The sequence below is a fragment of the Sapajus apella genome, unplaced genomic scaffold (assembly GCF_009761245.1).
Source record: "Sapajus apella isolate SASKATOON/1434 unplaced genomic scaffold, GSC_monkey_1.0 scaffold22, whole genome shotgun sequence".
Taxonomy (NCBI): Eukaryota; Metazoa; Chordata; class Mammalia; order Primates; family Cebidae; genus Sapajus; species Sapajus apella.
The window spans coordinates 28,894,539-28,907,235 of record NW_022436962.1 but is presented as its reverse complement, the minus strand read 5'-3'; the positions used below and the strand labels follow the sequence as shown (position 1 = coordinate 28,907,235).

The 12,697-nt window shown below is 34.5% G+C and overlaps 1 protein-coding gene across 19 annotated transcripts in view; it reads left to right on the top strand.

Annotated features, from left to right (window-relative positions):
• CDC42BPA (CDC42 binding protein kinase alpha) overlaps nucleotides 1-12,697 on the top strand; it is a 327,338-nt gene that overhangs the window by 154,710 nt on the left and 159,931 nt on the right. For all 19 annotated transcript variants that reach the window (XM_032289464.1, XM_032289476.1, XM_032289477.1 and 16 more), the window contains exon 7: nucleotides 11,583-11,783. In XM_032289464.1, the coding sequence (XP_032145355.1) occupies nucleotides 11,583-11,783 (201 nt within the window). The remainder of the gene's footprint in view (nucleotides 1-11,582; nucleotides 11,784-12,697) is intronic.

Below are 12,697 nucleotides of genomic sequence, written 5' to 3'. Positions count from 1 at the left end.
AATTATTTAGGCATGGTGGCATGCACCTGTAGTCCCAGTAACTCAGGAGGATGATATGGGAGGATCGATTGAGCATAGGACCTTGTTAAGGCCACAGTGACTGTGATGGTGCCATTGCATTCCAGTCTGGGTGGCAGCAAGACCCTGTCTCAAAAACAAAAAACAAAAAACAAAAAACAGATTTTAAGAAAAGCCCACTATAATGAAGAAGCCTTACTTTATTTCAGATTTTTAAATTAATTTTAGGTTTTACTGTCTTATCTTTTGAGGCAGGGTCTTGCTCTGTCACTCTGGCAAGTGCAGTGGTGCTTTGAGCATTTCATTTACTTATAACCATGGTTGTGCTGCTGTCTCTTGATTATTTATTTAACGATACTATCTGTTAATTTCCTACCATCAAAGATGAGAATTCAGGTCTCTTCCTCTGCTCTTGCCCAACCAGTATACTTCCTCTCTATCCTCCCAATGTAATTATCACACAATCCTCCATTAAATCCTGTTCATTATTTTTTAATGATGATACAAGCCCGATGTGACCAATGTCACAGATACAAATGCTCATAGCCATGTCATACAGTTTATTTAATTGCATTTCTTTTCTTCAAAACCTTTTTATTCTTCCTGGTATAGTAACCACTTGGCTCTGCTTAATTTTCCATGTTAATTATCACCAATTTATCCTCAAACTCTCTATCATGTTAAATTACTTATTAAAAGAAATCTAGCAGTTAATTTTTTTCCCATGGAGATATTCATACTGGAGTCTTTCATTCTCCTAATCTGGACTGTCTGTTCCAGAGACCTACTGCAGAGTTACTATCCTAGAACTCCTTTCATCGTCTTCATGGAATTTACGGTGTTGTTCTCTAGTATCAGACTCTGCTGGATCCCATTTGGTGATAGCTGCCTGAGGAAGATTCCCTTGGAAGTAAATATTTCATAATCTTCCATGTCTGAAAAATGGCTTCATATTTTATTGATAATTTGTCTGGACCTAGTATTCTAGATTTGAAACTATTTTTCTCTTATAGTTTAGAAGGCATTACGTTGTCTTTTGCAGTGTTGCTATTAAGACATCTGATGCTATTTTGAGTCTCAGTCCTTTTATTACAGCCTTTCTCTCTCTCTCTGGAAGCTTTTAGAATGTTTTATTTATTCCCAGTGTTCTGAAATGTTATGATTGTGTGACTTTGTGTGAGTCATTATTTATTATCTGGACCAGTGCCTCAAATCTAAGAGCCTTTCCCAAGTTTGTGACTTTCAAATTAAATTTCAACTTGTATTTTCTCTTACATCTCAGTCAAAACCATACCAACTGAATCACTTTACTTTAAGAAGTCAATTTCTGGTGGAGAAGTGTTTGCTATAATTCTTTTCTTGCTCGAAAATTATCTTGGCTATTCTTGGCCCTTTATTTTTCTGTGTGATTGTTAGGTTTAGCATATTGGTTTATATCCATATATGTACACACGTAAACAATCCTTCATAAACACTGGCTTATGTATTTAGGACTTGCATTGAAATTATATCTTAATTTGGGGGACATTTATGTCTATAACATGGAATCTTCTCATCCTTGAATGTTGTGTTTCTTTTTATTGTTTCAGGTTTTCTTTTATATCTATTAATACAGCTCCATAATGTTCACTATTAATCCATTACCTAGATGAGTTAAATTTGTTCCTGAGCGACTCGTGGATTTTTAATGTTACCTGTATTATAAATACTTGTTTAAATTTGCAATTATAGCTTGTTGCCCTTCTTTAGGATTAGAATTGATTTTATATATTCATCTTGAATCTAGCAGTCATGCTGAATTTTTTTTTTGTTTTAATTTGTAGATTCTTCTAGATTTTTCATATAATTTATCAGTAATCCATAAATCATGACAAACTTTGTTTTTTTTTTTTCTTTACAATCTTTATATGTGCTATTCTTTTTGTCTTACTGTGGAGTCTAATAATCTTCAGTACAATGTTAAATAGGTGTGATGATGATGTTTCTGTAGCTTCAAATTAGTTTAATGTTTGCAGTTAGCTTTTGGTATGTATCTCTTATTGAATTAAGAAATTTCCTCCCATTTCTCATTACTGTAATTTTTTTGTTATGATTCTGGTTGTAATTAAATGACTTTCTGCATCCATCAAGATGATATTAGGTTGTTTTTCCTTTAATCTGTTATTCTGATGAATGACAGCTTTTCCATTATTAAATCATTCATCCTTTGGGTGAACATAACTTTATCAACTAGTTATATTGCAGTAGTTTAACAGATTGCTAGTTGAATCTGCTACTATTTTATATAATATTGTTACCTGACATTCATTCATACATGACGTTAGTCATATCTTAGATTGGAGTATAATTTTTTTTTCTTAAATTGTTCTTGTCTGATTTTTAGATTTAGGTCATTTTAGCCTTATAAAATAAGCAGAGGACCCATATTCTCTCCTTACCCATTTTGGCAATAGAACAGTTTATAATATAGTTATCTGTTAACTTACATCATTGATAGAATTTACTTTTAAATCACTTTAACCTGGGTGAAGTTTTGTTTTCTTCAATTTTGTTTTGCAGAGAGATTTTATACTATTAATTCAGATTTTTAAATGATTATAGGTCTGCTGGATATTTTGTTTCTTCCTGAGTTTTAGTATGTTAGTCGTTTCTATGAAAATTATCTATTTTCTCCGAGTTTTCAATTTTATTGCCATAAAGTAGTTCACACCGCCTTTTTTCTAGTTTTAATATCTCCTTTACAGTGTAGTTTTGCCCTCCTTTTCCTAATATTATTTATTTATGCTTGTCTTTTCCTTCATAAGTTTTGATACAGAGCATTCTACTGTTCAATTCTAAATATTTTCCAACTTGAGTTAGAATTCTTCTGTGGACCACTAATAATTTAGCGATGTGCCTTTTAATATCCATAGTATACATTTATTTGCTTAGTTATTGTTGGTTTTGATTTAGTGTAGATTGGGTCTATTTGGTATTCAGGGTTTTTTTTGGCATTTTTTGAAATTTGCTTTGTGATTTTGTAACAGGCCAAGTTTTGTATCTTCTATATTTATTTTAAAAGAATACTATTTTTTCCTAACTTTTGGGTGCAGTTATATATGTCTGTAAGATTAAAATGGTTAATTTTGTCATTCAGGGTGTTTTTTTTGTTGTTCTTAACAATTTTATTTCTCTGATCTATTTATTATTTAAAAATTCTTATAATGGTAAATTTATTAACTTTTCTTTGTAATTATCAGTGTTTTGCACAGCTCTTTTGTAGCTATGCTGTTAGGCATATCTTATTCAGAATTGACATTTCTTCCAGGGTATTTCCTTTTATATTATATAATGAATTAAAAAAAAATCTTACAATGATTTTGGCATTGGAATATATTTAATGTATTACTGTAGCTACCTTAAGTTTCTTTTCTTTATCATATGCCTGATATATCCCTTTCCATCCCTTTACTTTCAACTTTTTTGTGTCCTTATGTTTTAAGTACATACATGCCTTTTAAACAGATTATTGCTGATATTTTTTCTATTTGTTCATTCTGGTTTTGTGTGTTGTCCAGTACAACAGCTTTGTTTAATAGGTGAATTTAATCTATTTATGAATTTTGTGGTTATTAATATATTTATTTCTAGTATCTTATGTGCTGTTTATTATAGGTTTTGCTTGTTTCTTTACATGTATGCTTGAGTTTGTTTCCTTCTTTCTTGCCTTCTATTGGTTTGATCAAGTTAAGCTTTTAAATTTCTCTTTTTTCTTTTGAAGTTACAGATTCTAAGTATTTTAGTGTTTATCTTTAAATTTTTAAACATTTATAGTTTACCTACTGTGTAGAGTTCATCAGTTTTCTGCTACATTCCCAATCAAAACAAGAAACTTAGATTACACTGTAATTAACTCAATACTCACAACAAAAATTAACTCAAAATAGGTCAAAGACCTAAATGCAAAAATTAAAACTATGAAACTCTTAGGAAAAAAAATAGAAGAGAAAACTTTATGACATTGGATTTGGCAGTGATTTCTTGGGAATGACACAAAATTACAGGCAACAAAAGAAAAAAATAGATAAATTGGGCAATATCTCCATTAAAACTGTGCATCAAAGGACATGCAGAGTGAAAAGGCAACATATGGAATGAGAAAATATTTGCAAATCATATGTCTAATAACAGGTTAGTCTCTAAAATATGTAAAGAATTCCTAATCAACAGCAAAGAACAAAGGACCCTGTTAAAAAAATAATGGACAAGAAATTAATTGATTAATTAATTAATTTGACAGAGTCTTGCACTGTTGCCCAGGCCGGAGTCAGTGGCATGATCTTGGCTCACTACAACCTCCTCCTCCTGGGTTCAAGCGATTCTCCTGCCTCAGCCACCCAGGTAGCTGGGATTACAGACATGGGCCACCATATCCAGCTAATGTTATTTTATTTTTTATTTTTGTATTTTTAGTAGAGACTGGGTTTTGCCCTGTTGGCCAGGTTGGTCTGGAACTCCTGACCTCATCACCCACCTCAGCCTCCCAAAGTGCCAGGACAAGGAACTTAAATAGACATTTCTCCAAAAAAGATACATAAATGGCCAATTAGCACATGAAAGGGTGCTCAACATTACTATCATTAGCGAAACACAAATCAAAACCGCAGTGATACATCATCTCATACTCAGCAGGATGGCTACTATGAAAAAAACAGAAAATAACAAATGTTGTCAAGGATGTGAACAAATTAGAATCCTTGGGCACTGTTGGTGGAAATGAAAAATATGGAAAACACTATACGTAGCTCTTCAAAAAATTGAATATAGAATTACCATGTAATCTAGAGTTCCAGCTCTGGATATATAGCCAAAAGAAATGAAAGCAAGGACTTGAACTTATATTTGTATACCCATTTTCAGAGCAGCATTGTTCACAACAGCCAAAGAGTGGAAGGAACCCATGTACATTGACAGATAATGGATAAACAAAATGTGCTATATAGACATACAATAGAATATCAATCAATTTTTAAAAGGAAGGAAATTCTGACGTGCTACAACATGGATGAAACCTTAGGACATTATGCTAAGTGAAATAAGCCCAGTATATGATATTATATGATTCCAGTTATGCGAGATAACTATAGTAATCAAGTTCAAAGAAACAAAGTACAATGGTGGTTGCCAGGGATAAGGGAAGTGGGGGAATTAGTGACGTGTACAGATGTAAAATTTTCTAAGATGAAAAAATTCTATAGATGGATGGTGGGACTGGTTGCACAACAATGTCAGTGTACTTATGTCACTGAACTACACACTTTAAAAAATCATTAAGATAGTAAATTTTGTGTTATGTATTTTTTACCACCATTAAAAATAATAATTAAAAAATTTAAAAACCTAAGATATTTAGAATACTTGAATCCTGTTTACACCCTCTGTAATTTTGTTTTCCCAGTGTTTTATTTCCAACTTCTTTTTTTTTAGGGGGGCAAAGTGGGTGGTTTTTAAAAATTTTTATTTTTCTTTTTGTAAATTGACAAGTTATAGTTGTATACATTTATGGGGTAAATTTATTTTTCAGTAGTAAATTTACTGCCTTAGTAAGGTAGTTACTCATGCCTCTTTTTCTAGTCTTTGTTCTCCTCCTCCTTCTCCATCATTACTTTATCCAGTTAACCACCATTTAGATGTATTAGTAAAGTTTCCTAATATCTTTTTTCACAATTGCTTCTATTGTCACATTCTTCCATCTTGGTTAAATTTCTTGTTTTCTGAAGTATACCCATTAGTATTTGTTTATCATAAAGGAAATGTTAGTGATAGTTCACTCAGTCTTAAGTGGAAATGTATCATTTCTGTATTATAATTTAGGTAGGTAGGTAGGTAATATTATATGGACAGTTATTTTGTCTTATCACCTTGAAGGTACAACTTCATTTTCTTCTGACTGTAATTGTTAGTTATTAATAACTCAGCTGTTGGTCTAATTGTCATTCCTTAGTAGATAATCTCTCTTTATTCTTTAATGCTTTAAAAATATCTTGGCGTTGGTATTCTGTAGTTTAATTCCAGTGCCTGCAGACATGAATCAGCTTTTATTTATCTTTTTTTTTTTTTTTTTTTTTGATACTGAGTTTCGCTCTTGGTACCCAGGCTGGAGTGCAATGGCACGATCTCGGCTCACCGCAACCTCCGCCTCCTGGGTTCAGGCAATTCTCCTGCCTCAGCCTCCTGAGTAGCTGGGATTACAGGCACATGCCACCGTGCCCAGCTAATTTTTTGTATTTTTAGTAGAGACAGGGTTTCACCATGTTGACCAGGATGGTCTCGATCTCTTGACCTCGTGATCCACCCGCCTCGGCCTCCCACAGTGCTGGGATTACAGGCGTGAGCCACCGCGCCCAGCCTTATTTATCTTCTAAGTACTTTTTGGTTTTTTTTTTCGAAACAAGGCTTCACTCTTGTTGCCCAGGCTGGAGTGCATTAGCCATCTCTACTCACTGCAACTTCAACTTCCCGGGCTCAAACAATCCTCCCACCTCAGTCTTCCGAGTAGCTGGGACTACAGACATGCAATACCATATCTCACTAATTTTTTAAACTTTGTAGAGCTAGGGTTTCACCATGTTGCCCAGGGTGGTCTTGAACTTCTGAGCTAAAGCGATCCACCCGCCTCAGCCTCCCAAAGTGGTAGGATTACAGGTGTGAGCCACTGCACTCGGCCTCTTTTAAGCACTTAATGCCCTCCTTTCATCCAAAAATTCAAGTCTTACCATGCTTGAAAAATGTAAGCTCTGTCTTTTTGGATTGCTTTCCACTATTCTCTCTTTTATCTCATTATCTTGTCTTGTACTATATTGAACTTGCCCATATGTCTCAGTCTTTATTCCAAATTTTCCATATGTTTAAGTCTTCATATTAGATTCTAGTTAATTTCTTCACCTCTTCTTCAGGTTTATTATTCTCGTCAACTGTATCTAATCCACTGTTTACCTGTTCATTGCATTAATTTTATTTCAATGACTACTTTCTAGGACTTCTGTTTGATTTTTTATAACTTTTGTGTTGTTGATTTTCTTAGATCTTTAATAATTTTAAACATACTTATTTATTTTCTTTTCTTTTTCTTTTTTTTTTTTTTTGAAAGAGAAAGGGGGAGAGAGAACAGGAGTCTTGCTCTATTGCCCAGGCTGGAATGCAATCTAAAAATAGGCATTAAAAACTTATTTTATGCAGATAATTGTGCTTAACAGTGGAGACAGGAAGGAATAAGGGAATAAAATAACAAACAGCCAACCAATATTTCATTTAAGTCTGTGAAATGCTATGCAAATGCCGAAGAGTGATTTACTTCCAATTATGTGGTCACTTTCAAAATAGGTGTAATATGATACTGAGAAAAATGTATGTTCTTTGGACCTGGGGTGAAGAATTCTATAAATATTCACTGAGTTTACTTGTTCCAGATCTGAGTTCAAATCATAGATGTCCCTGTTAATTTTCTATCTCGTTGATCCGTCGAATATTAACAATGTGGTGTCAAAGTCTCCCATTATTGTGCGGGAGTCCAAGTATCTTTATAAGTCATTAAGTACTTGTCTTATGTATCTGGGTGTTCCTATATTGGGTGCATATATATTTACTATCATTGACTCCTGTTGTTGCATTGATCCTTTTACCATTATGTAATTTCCTTCTTTCTTTTAGTCTTTGTTACTATTAAAGTCTATTTTGTCAGAGACTAAAGTTACAGCTCCTGTTTTCTGTTTTTTTTTTTTTGTTTGTTTGTTTGTGTTTTTTTTTTTTTTTTTGCTCTCCATTTGGTTGGCAAGTCTTCCACCAACCCTTTGTTTTGAGTCCCTGTGCGTCCTTGCTTATGAGATGGATCTGGATACAGCGAACCGATGGGTTTTGACTTTTCATTCACTTTGCCTATCTGTGTCTCTGGGGCATTTAATCCATTTAAATTTAGGATTAATATTGATTTTTGTGAGTTTAATATTGTCGTTTAATGCTAGCTGGCTATTTTGCCCATTAGTTGATATAAATTCTTCATCATGGAGATACTCTTTACCTTTTGGTAAGTTTTTGGGATGACTGATACTGGTTGTTCCTTTCTGTGTATAGTGCTTCCTTCAGAAGCTCTTGTAAAGCAAGCCTGGTGGTGATGAAATCTCTGAGTGCTTGCTTGTTCACGAAATTTATGAAGCTCAATTTGGCTGGATATGAGATTTTGGGTTGAAAATTCTTTTCTTTGAGGATATTGAATATTGACCCCCATTCTCTTCTAGTTTGCAGGGTTTCAGCTGAAAGATCTGCTGTGAGTCTGATAGGCTTCCCTTTATGGGTTACCTGACCTTTCTCTCTAGCTGCCCTTAGAATTTTCTCATTTATTTCAACCCTGGTGAATCTAACGATTATGTGTCTTGGGGTTGCTTTACTTGAGGAATATCTTTGTGGTGTTCTCTGTATTACCTGAAGTTAAGTATTTTCCTGCCTTCCTAGGTTAGGATAGTTTTCCTGAATAATATCCTGAAGAATATTTTCCAGCTTGGATTCATTCTCTTCATGACATTCAGGTACACCTATCAAACGCAAATTAGGTCTTTTCATATAGTCCCGTATTTCTTGGAGACTTCGCTCATTCCTTTTTACTCTTTATTCTCTAATCTTGTCTTCTCGTTTCATTTCATTAAGTTGGTCTTCGACCTCTGATATCCTTTCTTCTGCTTGATCAATTCAACTGTTCAAACCTGTGCATACTTCGCGGAGTTCTCGTATTGTATTCTTCAGTTCCATTAATTCACTTTTATTCCTCTCTAGATTGTCTATTCTTGTTAGGATTTCGTCAAACCTTTTTTCAAGGTTCTCAGTTTCTTTACATTGGGCTAGAACATGCTCTTTTAACTCAAAGAAGTTTCTTATTATCCATCTTCTGAAGCCTAAATCTGTTAATGAAACACACTCGTTCTCCATCAGGCCTTGTTCCCTTGTTAATGAGGAACTGTGATCACCTGTAGAGGGAGAGGCATTCTGATTTTGGGTATTCTCAGCCTTTTTACGCTGGTTTCTTCCCATCATTGTAAATTTATCCACCTGTCGTCTTTGTAATTACCGACTTTCAAATTAGGTCTCTGAGTGGATGTCCAACTTGTTGATTCCCAGCTCTGGAATCTGAGCAACCCACTGCGCCGGCCAGAACAGCGGCGTTAAGATTCGTGGTGCTTTTCTGCCCGGGAATCTCAGGTCTGGCTTCCTTCTTGAGTCCCTCTTTCAGTCAGCTGAATAGGTGATTCTGCCTTCCCGGAGCTCCAAACTCCGACCAAAAGGGGACCCAGTCCCATTTACTCTGTAGTAGGAACCGCTGCGCCGGGGCGCCGGCGAAACTGCCCCGCTGGCCACAAGAGTCGCGCTGGCGACCCTGTGGGGCTCCTCCGCTGGGAATCTCCTGGTCCGTGAGCAACAAAAATTCGTCTGAAAGTGTGGCGTCCTCTCGTTCTCTGCGCTTTCACTGGGAGCTACAATCCTGAGCTGCTAGTAATCAGCCATCTTGGACCTCTCTCTCTAAACATACTTATTTCATAGAGTGGATCTGATTGTTCTTCGGGATCTAATTGTTCTCTTTGTTGGGATTTCTCAGTTACTCATAATTGACAGTTTCCTCATTTGGTTTATATTATTGCATTGTGATCTCATATTCGGTGAGATTTTATGTCTAAGAATTATATTTGGCCAAATTTGAGCATGTGTCCTCTGGAGTAGTTTTGAATTTGTTTTGCTTCCTAGAAGCAACTAACCTTTAATCAATGCTAATGCCAATTTCTTGGCTTGAGAACTTTTGGACCGCAGAAGCAGTGTGTATTCACATCCCAAATGTTGAGACTGTGTGACATAACGTTACAAATTTCTACAGGAACAATGTTTTTCATTCATCACACACATTTTGTCTATGTCTTGTTATACTTCTCTGCTTTGTGGCAGATTTTTATAATGTGCCATTTTTCTTACAGTATACATTTTAGGGCAAAGGGTGTGTGTGCATATATATATATATATGGCAGTCTCTGTCTTTAAACTCCCCACCTCATGTAAGCGTAAGGTCTTTGCTTTTGTGTATGTTAAAATTCGAGTCCCTAGGAAATGAACACCAAAACTTTTCCAACTCCACTCAGCTCTAATGCTTATTATTCTGATTCTCAAGCATTTTTAAATTACTAACCTCTAAGAATGTTTTTGTAAAAAGTTCTTTTGTATGTTTATACAAATAATTATTATATCTAGCATTTTTAAGAGTTTGTAATGGAAGGATTTTCAAGTTATTTAATCTCAGTATTGCTAAAATGTAAGTTTATCCTAATTATTAAGAATTGGTAATGTAGTCTAGAAAATCCAGAATATTAGCTGGTATTCTGCCTTAGGAATGTTCATTTTTTGGATAGGTTCTTTTAAAACATGTAAGAGGCCAATATTCTTTTACTTCAAAGTACCTTGTAATATATATACCCAGGACTTTTCTAGTTACCTATTTTCTTTTTTTTCCTACTTTTTGTTGTTGTTGTTTGAGATGGTGTCTCGCTCTGTTGCCAGGCCGGAGTGCAGTGGCACAATCGCGGCTCACTGCAACCTCCACCTCTTAGGTTCAAGCGATTCTTCTGCCTCAGCCTCCCAAGTAGCTGGGACTACAGGTGTGTGCCACCACACCCAGCTAATTTTTGTATTTTTAGTAGTGATGGGATTTCACCATGTTGGCCAGGATGGTCTCGATCTCTTGACCTTGTAATCTGCCCACCTCAGCCTCCCCAAATGCTGAGATTGCAGGCGTGAGCCACTGCAGCCAGCCTCTTCTACTTTTTTTTATAGAGACAGGGTCTTGCTATGTTGCCCAGGCTGGTCTCAAACTCCTGGGCTCAAGTGATTCTCCCACGTTGGCTTCCCAAAGTGCTGGGATTGCAGACTTGAGCTACCATGCCTAACCTTAATTACCTATTTTCTAATTGCATCTTATCTGCTATAACAGTGTACTCAACTTTTTTTCTCTATTGGAACTTTAGTTTTTGAAGGATATACCTCTTCTTTTATAGTTTTTTAAGAAAATTAATAAGTAGTTTGTTGTACACTGTTGCCATTTATTTTCTTAGGTGTCTATTAAGGAGTTTAAACATAATCTCCAGGCTTCTCATGGTGTTGTCCTAAATATTAGGAGCTTTTTTCCCCCATCTCATTGTAAAATTTTCACAGCTTCAATTTTTTTTTTTAACATATATAGGTTTGACAGATAATTATCAACAATGAATGTTCTAAACCAAATGTTTAGTTTGTGATTAATGAATATGATGATTTAAATTGTTCTTCTAAATGTTGTCAATTAAATAACAGCTATAACAAAGGTTCTCTCATGTTATGAAATCTGGAAAACTATTAATGGGATAATATAAAATTTAACCTATATACAAGGATTATAATTATTCAGATAATGGCAAGGATGTGTTTATGAGATCATACTATTGTGTATCTTAAGTAACTATTTTAAATTTAATATTGTTTCTAATATAGTAGATTAATAAAATTGTAAATTTGTTCAGGTTCAGTCCTCAGTGGCTGTAGGAACCCCAGATTATATCTCTCCTGAAATCCTTCAAGCCATGGAAGATGGAAAAGGCAGATATGGACCTGAATGTGACTGGTGGTCTTTGGGGGTCTGTATGTATGAAATGCTTTATGGAGAAACACCATTTTATGCAGAATCTCTGGTGGAGACATATGGAAAAATCATGAATCACAAAGTTAGTATAATACTTTTGTTCAATTTCATGTGATAAATAATGCATATAATCACTTTTAAAGAGAGAAAGTATTTTTCTAAAAGCAATGAATAATCACATTTTTATCCTAGTAAGGGACAAACATGAGTAGTAAAAATCTATAAATTATTCAGAAATTATTAGTTCTAATTTTCTTGTACTTTATTAGTGATGCTACTAAGTAGGAAACTAAATGGTTTCTCCAGTAGAATAACAAAGGTCATAAGCAGAGAATTTAGATCATTGCTTACTATAGTATATGTATCCAGAATATGTGTAAAAAATTCTCAACTTTTGTAGTAATAAGTGCAATACAAATTTAAAATAAAAATGAGATACTTTCTTTTTCTTGTCAAGTTAGCAAGATCAAAATAAAAATAGTACTCTGTACCATACGTAGTGCAGTGAGATGGGCATTCTAAGACATTGATAGGAATATAAATTGGTGTAACCTTTCTGTTCAAGAAGTGTGCAGGTATGCACCTCGAGCCTTAAGAAATGGTTAGAGGTTTTGATTGAGCAACTTCAGTCTAAGAATCTACCCTATGACATTTTCGATAGAACAAAGATATATGTACAAGGATACCTATTCTAATGTTATTTATGATCACATAACATTAGAAGCAACACAGATACACAACCAAAGCAAATTAATGAAACTTTAATTCATTTAGTACTAAGTGAAATAGACTGTTCAAAAATAATAAGAAGAAAGGTTTTCTTTTCAGTCTTAGAAGACTGTGAGCAATTGCAAAAACCTAGAATATGAATAGGAATATTCCAGAGAAGGAAATGATAATCTGTTCATTTTAATTTGTTCCAGTGAAGCGATTATGATTAGTTACTTTGCATATGTAAGAATCAGTTTTATAGGGTTTATGTTCTTCTACCTGGCT